Here is a 12,205-nt window from a genome sequence, read left to right as displayed (position 1 = left end):
GCCCATAGGGCGGCGGGAGGGGGCGTGTTCCAGCGCCCGACGATGACATATTCTTCCAGCGCCACGTCGTGAGGAAGTGTTGATCCGCCGGAGCAGTTGGAAGGTTCCGGGTGGAGCTGAGCAGGTGCTGCGTTTGAGCGGTGAGCGAGAGGCGGCTGCGGGAGAAACAAAGGGGATAGCGGAAGAGATGAGTGAGGGAACAATAATCGGGAGACCTCTGAGGTTGGAGGTGACGCGTGCAACGCCTGAAAGGGTTGGTGGGTTGGAACTCAATGAGAAACGGTCTCTGGAAGGATGGAGAAGGAGAAAGCGGGGAAGGATCAGGATGCAGGCACTGTGATGCGGCAGGAAGGCGTCTTGGATGGCCAAGAAAAGTCGGTGCAGTTGCCAAGGAAAACGGGACAGCAGCAACGACACCAAGCCAGAACTAGGGAAAGGCCTCTACCCCAAAGGTCTCATTCGCTGTAAACTCTGGTTGGTGAATTATAGGTGTAGACAGGTGTCTTTGGATCCTAATGCTGGCTACTCCCCACCGACATCTGAAGCTGAAGCTGTGATTTATTCTCTTTCATGTTTATCCAAGGTTACCTGTCTCGTGTCTTCTTGTTCTGGGCTCATCCTCTGCCAAGGCAGGAGCTATGTCATGGATCAAGGAAGGAGAGTTGTCACTGTGGGAGCGGTTCTGTGCCAACATCATAAAGGTGAGCACCAGTTGGCCTGCTGGTTCTTTGGGTAATCTTGTGTCAAAACCTGTTATTAGAATGGAGTAATCCATGATGGTAAGTGGAATTTAACAACGGAACCGAAGAGTCTGAATTGCAAGGTAACTTCCAGGTCTACATTTCTGGCAGGTAATTGTCCTCATTTTAATGCTTTCAAAACCCCAGGACCTCCCAATATCAGAGACTGTTAGGTCTTCCTTATAGAGAGCTGCAGTGTGTTACTTGGAACTTTGATCTATTTTTCCTTATACTGTTTTCTCAATTTAGATAGAATAGTCTTTCCTTGATGTGGCAGTAGAGCATAATGGCTAAAAGTGTGGGCTCTAGAGACAGACTGAAAGTCCTAGTGTATCATTTATTAAGCATGTGACTTTACATGGTTGTTTTGAGGATAAAACCAAATATACACCAAAAATAGCACGGTATCTAGCAGTTAATTACTGTTATTACTGGGGCTGTTTTCAACGATTTGAAGACTATGATCATTCTATTTCCTACATCCCCTTACTTCCCCAAAGCATGCCTCTGCTTCTTCTCTGGGAATCACAACAACGTTATATTTTGTCCATATAACAGGTCTGAGATTTAAGCTAGTCAGCCTGGTTTTGTCTTTCAACCATAGACTGTCAAGCAGTGGGTAGCAGTGAATTTTGGAGTCAGCAAAGCCTTATACTGCCCCCCAACACACACACTCACACACAAATGCCAAGTGATCTCAGGCAGACAAGCACGTAGAAAGTATCTTTTTGGGGAACCTCTGCAGTCATGTGTTGGAAAGAACAAGTTACATGACTTGACTGGAATTTATTTTTTTTTAAGACTACATGTCGAGGACAAAAGCCAAAACTGTCGGAGAGGTATGGAGGAAGCAGTCAGGGAAGAGGCCCTCTAGTGAGGGAAATTAGGCTAAGGGGTGAATTTTTGCTGTGATAGGCAATGCTAGAAGCCAAATAAGAAGCTTTGTTGGCCCCCAAGATGCCTTGTTTGTTTGCTTTGAAATGGCTCCTGATATTTACATTTTGAAAAAAATCCCGATGCTTGGCCTCTCTTGTGTAAGTGACACTGGGCGTCCACTCCTATGTGGCGGCGATTGGATAGGGAGGATTCGTCTTTTCTGCGGAGGTTACCCTTGCTGCCGGACCATAGCCATCAATATCGTTCCTGTGCCTTCCAGGCAGAGACAGGAAACCAAAGTGGTGGTCAGATCGTGTGGTTAAGAAGGAGTTCTAAAAGCATACAGACCTCAATGTAAATTTCCACTTTGGCTTTTCTTAGCTGTGTGACTTGGTGGAAAGTCATTTGACCTCTCTGAGACTGTTTTTTGTTCTGCCTGTGAAATGAAGATACTATTTACTTTAGAGGTTTATATTTAAAAAAAAAAAAACTGACATGAAGTATAAAAAGCCTAGCATAGTACTCGGCATATAGTAAGTGCTCATATGGATAAATATATATACATAAGTAAAAGTGCTTAATACCCATCTATTGAGCCAAAGCACAGAATACCCAGTTCCCTTCCTCAGGGGGCTTTTATCATATAACTCGAGCCTGTCAGCTTGGGTTTCGTGTCTCCCTGTGCCCATCATCTGTCTTCTGACTTCCCAGGCAGGCCCAATGCCCAAACACATTGCCTTTATAATGGATGGGAACCGTCGCTACGCCAAGAAGTGCCAAGTGGAGCGGCAGGAAGGCCACTCACAGGGCTTCAACAAGCTGGCCGAGGTGAGAGCGGGAGCAGAACCCGATGGCAGCGGTCTATGGAGAACTGAACTGCAGCCAGAAAATCAGGCCCTGAGTTTGCTGTGGTTTGAGAGTATTTTTTTATAACTGTTGTCTTTTTTATCATTTGCTCGCTTGCTTGTTATGGGTCTCATATCAACATTAACAGAAATCAAACTATAGAGTGAATCATCACAAAATATTAGAAACAACAAAATTGACTTCTCTTACCACCTTAGTACATCAGTTTAGAGTTTTTTGTGCCTCATTCCAGTTCTTGTTGTTTTTAATTTTTTTTAATGTTTTTTATTTATTTTTGAGAGACAGAGAGAGACAATGCAAGCAGGGGAGAGAGGGAGAGAGAGAGAGAGAGAGAGAGAGAGATACAGATTCTGAAGCAGGCTCCCGGCTCTGAGCTGTCAGCACAGAACCCGACGCGGGGCTCGAACCCACGAACTGTGAGGTCATGACTTGAGCCGAAGTCGGACGCTCAACCAACTGAGCCACCCAGGTGCCCCTCATTCCAGTTCTTGTAGTATGTTGTAATATGACTTGACATTTGTAAAATGACATCTGTACTTCAGTAACCTTATTTTCCATGCAATTTTGGCAAGGTGTATATGCATAGGTTTTCTACCAATATGCTTTAGTGCCCGTGGAATATTTTATCATAAGGATCTGACGTAACTTGGTTAGCTGCTCCACTATTACCAGATATTATAATAGTTCATTTTTTAAATAATTTTTTTAAAGTTTGTTTCTTTTGACAGAGAGAGCAGGGGAGGGGCAGAGAGAGAAGGAGAGAGAGGATCCCAAACAGCTTCCATGCTGTCAGCCCTGAGCCCGATGTAGGGCTCGAACTCAAGAGCCATGAGATCATGACCTGAGCCAAAACCAAGAGTCAAACGCCTAACTGAGCCACCCAGGTGCCCCTTAAACAGTTCAATTTTAGAATAAATTCCTAGAAGTGCCACTTCTGGTAGGGTGACTACCTATCCTGGTTTGCCTGAGGCCTTTTAGTGCTTAAATTGGGAAAAGTGCCAGACAGCCCGAGGCATCACTCTTAAGCAAAGGTCATGGGCATTTTACAGTTATGTTTTGTCTTTTTAAATGATTCTTTTTGAGAGAGCACAAGCAGGGGAGGGGCAGAGAGAGAGGGAGACAGAGGATCTGAAGTGGGCTCTGCACCAACAGCAGCAAGCCCGATATGGGGCTTGAACTCGTGAACTGTGAGATCATGACCTGAGCGGAAGTCGGACGCTCAACCGACTGAGCCAACCACGTGCCCCATTTTACAGTTTTAATACGTGTTGCAAATTGGAAAACATTACGTTTAACAAAAAGATTGGAATACTGTCTGTTGCTGTGAAGCGGACTTTAAGAAGAATGGAAATATGGTCTGGACAGACCTCAGCGTCCCAGCACGAGAACATGGCCTGTTGCCAGGGCATTGGTATTTTTTGCCTTGAGTGAGTGGCTGTGAGGCTCTCTTTGCCACACTGAGGCGGTCTTCAGGTTTGGTGACCCCAGCTTCTCTTCCGTGACTGAGAGGCAGGTTTGCCTAGTGCTTAGGAGCCTTACGCTCCGGGGTCGCTCAGAACTCATCGACACCCTTGCTCTGCCGCTTTCCGGCCCTGTGGCTCACAGCAAGTCACACAGCTTCCCTTTGCCTCAGTTTCTTGATCAGCAAAACGAGGACAGCAATAATCTGTACCTCCAGGGACTACGTGAGGGTTACATAAAAGGGCACAATGAAACACATGCAGGATTTAGCAAAAGGAGGTGCTCAAAAAGTTGAACCCATTATTAGCAGCTGTATTGATTCCAGTCGGTGGTAGGTTCTGGCCCAGAGGTGCCAGCCAAAAGGTGGCTTTGCTTTAAGGGCTGTAGAACCCGAGCCCTGCTTAAGGGTGAAAGTCTCACAGCTGGTTTTCCCAAAGTGGCGATGAACTTCGTGTATGTGTGCAAAGCTATTAGAAAGGCAGCTCTCCTGCTTGGTTTCTTCAAGTTCAGTTCTGAGGGGGTGTCCGTGTCCCCTACCTTTAATCTCCAGGTTCCTGACCTCAACCCTGCCGTTCTCCGCTCTAGTCGGTTCTCTGCCCTTAGCGGCTCTGGGTTAGAGCAACCGCCGGGGACTGGCTTTACATAGGAATTCATTTCACTTTTCATCGAAGTATAATTCATCTGGTGAAATGCACAAATTGGGGATGAGGGGTGACAGTTGCATTTACCTGTCTAATCTATACCCCTGTCAAGGAAGAGAACACTTCCAACTCTCCAGAAAGTTCCCTCGTGCCCCTCCCTTCCCAGTCTAACCCTGTCCCACTTCCTTTTCCCCTCTTCAGGCAACCACTGTTCCAATTTCTGTCACTAGAGGTGTGGTCTTGCTGTTCTAGAACTTCATAGAATGGACTCGGCTGTGTGCTTGTTGCCTTTATTCTTATAACTCCTCAGCCACTCAGTCTAATGGAATAATGAAGCAGTGCAGTGAGTAATAATACCTTGTGTTTTATGCTGGTCTTCAGCTACCTTGCAAGGGACAGAGTGTGCTCCTTTCTTACAGATCAGGAGACTGAGGCCCACAGAAGTTAAGTGATTTGCCTACAGTCACATAGCAAGTGCCTGGTGGAGTCTGAGACTAGAACGGAGATCTCTACTCTCTCAGTGAAGAGGTCTTCCCAGTAAGCCAGCAATAGTACCAGCGCAGCACTGTTCACTAAGTTCTCATTTTTCAGATTATCAGGTGGTGGCTTTCTACTCACTTGGTTTGTTGTTCTGACAGAAACACCGCCGTTACCCTAGCTTTACCTGGTTTTGGGGAGGAGAGAAGTCTGCCTCTCGCCTCCAACACTGAGTCGGGGCAGAGGCATCTCTTATTTCCCTTCCGTGTGTCGTAGCTCCTTGCCTTCTCCCTCTCAGACTCTGCGCTGGTGTTTGAACCTGGGCATCCTAGAGGTGACCGTCTACGCGTTCAGCATCGAGAACTTCAAACGCTCCAAGAGTGAGGTAGACGGGCTGATGGATCTGGCCCGGCAGAAGTTCAGCCGCTTGATGGAAGAACAGTAAGACACTATCGGACGGGGGCGTGCGTTCTTACCCCACCTCCAGCCGACTGCTAACCCTCCATGCTCTCATCTGACGCTCATTTAGGAAACTAAACCCTTTCAATGTTAGGTCTCTCTTGCTTTTTTTTGTTTTCTTTATACTTTATTTATTTGTTTATTTTTAAATTTTTAAATGTTTTTTATTTATTATTGAGAGACAGAGACAGTGCAAGCAGTGGAGAATCAGAGAGAGAGGGAGACAGATTCTGAAGCAGGCTCCAGGCTCTGAGCTAGCTGTCAGCATAGAACCCAACGCGAAGCTCAAACCCATGAACCATGAGATCATGACCTGAGCCAAAGCCAGACGCTTAACTGACTGAGCCACCCAGGCACCCCTGTAGTTTATTTATTTTTAAGACAGAGAGAGACAGAGCACGAGTGGGAGGTGGGCATAGAGAGGGGAAGAAACAGAATCTGAAACTGGCTCCAGGCTCTGAGCTGTCAGCACAGAACCCGATGCAGGGCTTGAACCCATGAACTGTGAGGTCATGACCTGAGCTGAAGTTGGGCGCTTGCTGACTGAGCCACCCAGGCGCCCCTTGCTTTTTTTTTAATGTTCATTTATTTTATTTTGGGAGACAAAGAGTGTGTAGAGGAGGGGCAGAGAGAGAGAGGGAAAGAGAGAATCCCAAACAGGCTTCATGCCATCAGCGCAGAGCCTGATGTGGGGCTCAATCTCACAAATGGCGAGATCAAGACCTAAGCTGAAACAAAGAGACGCTTAACTAACGAGCCACCGAGGTGCCTAGTCAGGTCTCTTTGGTGGCAAGCTAGTTTTTCTCCCCGCTCCCCTTTTGTTTAAGAAGGCATTTAATTATCTGAGGATAAAGAGGTATTTCACAGAATTCAAGGACAGGTAGAGCCAGCCTCAAGCAAAACTGAAACCAGGAATTGAAATCCATCAGATAGAGCCTCTTCCTTCTCTCTGCACTCCACCTTTCTCTGCTTAAGAGAGCAGCCCAGGGGCGTCTGGGTGGCTCAGTCGGTTGAGCCTCCAGCTTCGGCTCAGGTCAGATCTCACGTTCGTGGGTTCGAGCCCCGCGTCAGGCTCTGTGCTGAAAGCTAGCTCAGAGCCTGGAGCCTGCTTCCAGTTCTGTGTCTCCTTCTCTCTCTGCCCCTCCCCCTCTCATGCTCTGTCTCTCTCTGTATCAAAAATAAATAAAACATTTAAAAAAAAAAAAGAGAGCAGCCCAGAGTGAAGTAAAGCCCTTAATTAATAGCCCACCTTAGATCAGATTTCTTTTTTTTTTAATTAATTAATTTTTTCCCAGGAGAACATGTGGCTCCTTTTTTTTTAAATTTTTTTTTAAAGTCTTTATTTTATTTTGAGAGACTGAGAGCGAGCAGGGGAGGGGCAGAGAGAGAGGGAGACACAGAATCTGAAGCAGGCTCCAGGCTCTGAGCTATCAGCAGCAGAGAGCCTGACACGGGGCTCAAACCCATGGACTGTGAATCATGACCTGAGCCAAAGTCGGACGCTTAACTGACTGAGCCAACCCAGTGCCCCTATTTATTTATTTTAATACATTTATTTATTTTTGAGAGAGTAAGACAGAGACAGTGTGAGCAGGGGAGAGTCAGAGAGAGAAGGAGACACAGAATCTGAAGCAGGCTCCAGGCTCTGAGCAGGCATGCAGCACAGACACGGGGCTCTAACCTACAAACTGAGATCATGACCTGAGCCAAAGTCAGACACTTAACTGACTGAGCCTCCCAGGCACCCCATCCTTAGATTAGATTTCTCCCCCACGACCAATAAACTGTGATCAGGGAGTAGCATGAGAAACATTGAAAAAGCCCTTTTCTGCCATGGAGTCATCCCTGAAAAGTTACTATATTGCTCTATCTGTTCTCTTGGAAGAGACAGGTGATGTGTAAGAGGCCTTTGTGGGGGAAGAGTCAGTACCATTCTTAGCTGTCACTAAGTTTAAGCTTAACTTAGGGAGCAATGCCAGGCAGGGGCAAAGCCTGACCTTCCCCAGAGTCTTCATTCCAGCCCTTTCTGCCCAGCTCCTCCCATGCCAGGACCAGGGAGATGAGAGAACAGGGAACCTAGAGCACCAGTGGAGCTGGGCCTAGAACAGTTTTGTCATTTTTGTCCCTGCGTGGGTCTGGTGGTGGGGAGGGTGGCCAGGCTTCTCTCTGTCTGAATAGGATAATGAGACTCAGCCATAGACATTGCCCATGTGGCTCAGAGTTCCCACCCAAGGGCCTGGGGCTGGCTCAGATTCTTCTGTTCTTCACACCAATTTCACCTTAAAAAAATTTTTCTTTAAGTTTATTCATTTTGGGGAGTGGGGTGGGGAAACAGAGCACAAGCAAAGGAAGTGGCAGAGAGAGAGAGACATACAGAATCCGAAGCAGACTCCAGGCTCTGAGCAGTCAGCACAAAGCCTGATGTGGGGCTCGATCTCATGGACCGTGAGATCATGACCTAAGCTGAAGTTGGACACCTAACCGACTGAGCCACCCAGGCGCCCCTAATTTTACCTTTTTCAAGTGCTTATACTGTGTGTCAGGTCCTGAGCTTAACAGGTATTCTCATTTCATTGTCACATTATCCTGTGAAAAAGATACCATCATCCTAATTGTAGTGAGGAGGCAATTAGAGCAGAGAACTAAGATTTGCCTGCAGGGTCACACAGCTCTCAGATAGGCAGAACCAAGACAGACAGGATCTTTCCAATTCCAGAGCTGAGCTGTGCTCTACTACGCTGTGGTCCAAAAGATAGGAGGTAACCTTACAGTTCTTGAAAGATCAGAATACACGGCGGTAGAGGAACTACTGAGATTGCTCCCGTCAGTCAACAGTAGAGGAAACGGTCTTAGATTCTAAAGTCCTGGACAGAACAGGAGGAAATCCCAGTGGTTTACCAACAATGTGCCACGGAACCTCAGAGTTCTGAGGAGTGGGTGTGCAAAGCCAGAGGGAATAGGGCACAGGGTGCCAGTTGGCATTTTACCTAGTGTATATATTGGGCTTCTGATTAATACTTGTCATGAAGAAAGGGCTCTTGGCTAAAAGAAGGTTGGAGAAACCACTGACCTAGTTCAGGTTCATCAGTTGGGAAACAACGCTAGTGAATAGAAATGAAACACTTGGCCGTGGCCACACAGCAGGCTCATGGAAGAACCAGGTTGGGAACCCAGATCTCTTGGCTCCTCGCCAGGGCTTTTGCTTCTCCTTCCCTGTAGATGTCACTCAGGTCACCTGCCTGTGTCTGAGAATGAGCACTTTCACTTAACTTTTACTCAACACAAGCCAGTGTGGGATGGTTATTACCTGCCCCCCCACACCCCCCCCGGTTCAAGGGCTAAGGGAAACTGAGGCTCAGAGAGGCTAAATGGTTATACAAGGTCAGCTCATAAAGTGCTGGCTCTAGGCCTTGAATCTAGCTGTTTTCTTTCTGGTTTTACTTTGATAGGAGTATGCATTTGTCTACTGTAGCCACTTGGGTGGATTCTCAAAAATGGGTGGTTAGATCTTGCTTCTCCCTCGACAAAAAGTGATAAGGGTTATAGAGTGGATGAGCTGTTGGATGTGGCCTTGGGCTTTGGATCAGGGCTCTCCAGGGCATGCCCGACACCCCCCCTTACAGGTTACTTCTTGCTATTAAGTTCCCTTTTTCCAAACACTAGTCACTGAGTCTCTCCATAGCTATTCCCGGGTGAGGGAGGCTGGTTGGGTAACTGAATGCACGCTCGCGGTACCAAGTTTGGGGGTTACTGTACGGAGGCCATGATGAAGAGGACAGGCCTGGAACCAGACGCCCTAGGTTCTAATTCAGCTTTCCACCCACCAGCCGTCTGGTGTTGAGCAAATAACTTAACCTTCCTGTGCCTCAGTTTCCTCGGCAATAAAAGGGGAGAGATAATGGTGTCTGCCTCAAAGGCTGGTGTAAGGGTGGGATGTGTTGATGCGTGTAAAGCACTTAGACCAACGTCTTGACGTCTGGCACTTAGTAAACATAAGATTAATGTTAGATGTTACTGTTATTAACATACTTCACCAGAAGGTACAGGAGTAATGAATAATACAGCTCCTGCCCTTGAGTTTCTTCTCCTGTCAAAATGGGACTGAATACATAAAATGCAACTTGCCCACAAGGACGCGTGAAGAGGTGTAACCTGTGGTAAAGAATTTAGGTTCAAATCAGACAGACCTGGGTTTCTTTTTCAATTATTTTCTTTTTGCTTTTCTTTTCCTTTTTATTAAAAAAAATTTTTTTTTAATGTTTGTTTATCTTTGAGACAAAGAGAGACAGAGCTTGAGCAGGGGAGGGGCAGAGAGAGAGAGGGGGAGACACAGAATCCAAAGTAGGCTCCAGGCTCTGAGCTGTCAGCACAGAGCCCGACGCGGGGCTCAAACCCACAGACTGCGAGATCATGACCTGAGCTGAAGTTGGCTTCTTTACTTAAGACTGAGCCACACAGGTGCCCCATATTTTCTGTTTATTAATATTTATTTGAGACAGAGGGGCTGAGGGGAGACAGAGGGACTCCCAGGCAGGCTCCGCACTGACACGGAGCTCACATTCACAAACTGGGAGATCATGACCGGAGCCGAAATGGAGTCAGACGCTTAACCAGCTGAGCCATCCAGGTGCCCCAGACAGACTCAATCCTGATACGCAGTTGATGGCCATTTGACCTTGCGCAGTCCCGATCTGACTATCCTGCCCGAGCCTCCGTTTCCTGCTGGAGAATGGGGAATGTGGTGACCGCCTGTCGGAGCTGTTGAGGGGATGCAGTGAAATACTGCACGTAGGACAGTGCCTGACACACAGGACAGCCCTTAGAAAGCGGGAGTTGAGTGTTGTCGGTTCTCCGGCTCCACGGGCTCTCTGTCCCAACCCTACCTCCTTTTCCTGACCAGGGAGAACCTGCGGAAGCATGGGGTATGTATCCGCGTCCTGGGCGATCTGCATCTGTTGCCCTTGGATCTCCAGGAGCTGATTGCAAAGGCGGTCCAGGCCACCAAGAACTACAACAAGTAAGTTCCGGTTTCCCCTGAGTGACCTGTATCAGTCTTTGACTCCCTGCTAACTTTAAAGAGATAAACTGGGCCTCTCTTGGTGAGTATTTGGTACAAGAGGCAAGGAAAGGTTTGAGAGGCCGAGAGACTTCCTCCATCTGTGGGGCAGACCCGAGATGGTCCTTAAAACCACATTAAAAGTGCGTATGCTTACACATACAGGTTTTCATCCTCTTCCTCCTTCATGTGCCTCTCTCCCCTTCATATATGCATATACACGTATGTTCATAAATGCACACGTACATAATAATTATCATTATTATTTTACTTGACAGAGGAAGGGTGGAAATTAGGGTTATAGACCGCATACGCTGTTGACATGGCCTTGAGCTCTAGATCCGGGTTCTTCAGGACCTGCCTGGACCTTCCAGGCCCTAATACCCCAACTTACGATGTACTTCTGTCTCTGTCTCTGAAGACAGATCCTTGAAGAAATTTTTTTTCTGTTCCACTCCTTTAAGAATAGGTTGACACTGGGACATCATGGCAGGTGCAGAGGCCAACGGAGTTCAATAATCCAAACTTCATCATGTGTGCCTTTGGATTATAACACGTATTTGGCAGTGGATTGGTTTACATCAAATTTCCTTCGTATTCTGCTTTACTTGTGCTAATGTGACTGTGGATTCACATCCTCTGGAAGCTGGTTGGCAGTAGGAAAGAGGCTAATAAGGGTCGTTTCATGTCCGTCTTGTTACAAAACAAATGACATGGTCATTCTACGAAAACCTGGAAAACACAGTTCACAATCTCCCCTTTCAGTGATATCCACGATTAGCATTTGGTATTTTTTGTTCTTTCAGGGAAGCGTGCCCTGTAAGCAGTGACTCCAGTCCTTAGTCCCTGTCCTCTGTTAAATTATCCTCTCCTTCCTCTCTCAGGTGTTTCCTCAATGTCTGCTTTGCGTACACGTCCCGTCACGAGATCAGTAATGCTGTGAGAGAGATGGCCTGGGGAGTGGAGCAAGGCCTGCTGGACCCCAGGTACCCCTGGCCGTTGGGTGTGGTAACTGGCGGGGAAACGAGGCGTGTGCCCGCCTCGCCACACACTTGGGCCAGGAGTCAGATCAGGGATGCGCGTGGGCCAACCTGGGGCATGATTCCCGCCCCCCTCCCCCCCCACTGCCACATAGAGCTTAGGATTGACTGCTTCAGAATTTCTGTGTTCACCAAACACCAAGAAACCCCAGAAAAACCCTTGCAGATAGCAAGTTTGAGGCATTCACTAAAAAATGATGTTCTTATGCCTGATGTTAATATAACACTGTATTTTAACTGTACTGGAATTAAAAAAAAAAAAAGGTGCCTCCATGGGGTGCCTGGCTGGCTCAGTTCGTAGAGCATGTGGCTCTTGATCTTGGGGTTTTGAGTTCAAGCCCCACATGGGTGTAGAGATTACTTTAAAATCTTTAATGAGGTGCCTGGGGGGCTCAATTGGTTGAGTGTCCGACTTCGGCTCAGGTCATGATCTCACGGTTTGTGGGTTTGAGCCCCGTGTCGGGCTCTGTGCTGACAACTAGCTCAGAGCCTGGAGCCTGTCTTCAGATTCTGTGTCTCCCTCTCTCTCTGACCCTTCCCTCCTCACGCTTTCTCTCTCTCAAAAATAAGTAAAAACATTAAAAATTT

At 47.3% G+C, this 12,205-nt stretch overlaps 1 protein-coding gene across 3 annotated transcripts in view; it reads left to right on the top strand.

Annotated features, from left to right (window-relative positions):
* The window catches only part of DHDDS (dehydrodolichyl diphosphate synthase subunit), a 31,330-nt gene continuing 19,125 nt past the window's right edge, over positions 1–12,205 (top strand). The window contains exons 1-6 of one of the 3 annotated variants that reach the window (XM_029948460.1): positions 1–140; positions 584–701; positions 2,328–2,444; positions 5,361–5,503; positions 10,422–10,538; positions 11,462–11,563. In XM_029948460.1, coding sequence (XP_029804320.1) covers positions 639–701; positions 2,328–2,444; positions 5,361–5,503; positions 10,422–10,538; positions 11,462–11,563 — 542 coding nt within the window. In that variant the 5' untranslated portion in view covers positions 1–140; positions 584–638. Of the gene's footprint in view, positions 141–306; positions 475–583; positions 702–2,327; positions 2,445–5,360; positions 5,504–10,421; positions 10,539–11,461; positions 11,564–12,205 lie in introns of those variants that run through there. The other 2 variants (XM_029948459.1, XM_029948458.1) reach the window with 2 other exon arrangements.

Source organism: Suricata suricatta, chromosome 8 (genome assembly GCF_006229205.1).
Source record: "Suricata suricatta isolate VVHF042 chromosome 8, meerkat_22Aug2017_6uvM2_HiC, whole genome shotgun sequence".
NCBI lineage: Eukaryota > Metazoa > Chordata > Mammalia > Carnivora > Herpestidae > Suricata > Suricata suricatta.
This window is presented reverse-complemented; position numbering and strand designations above follow the sequence as displayed.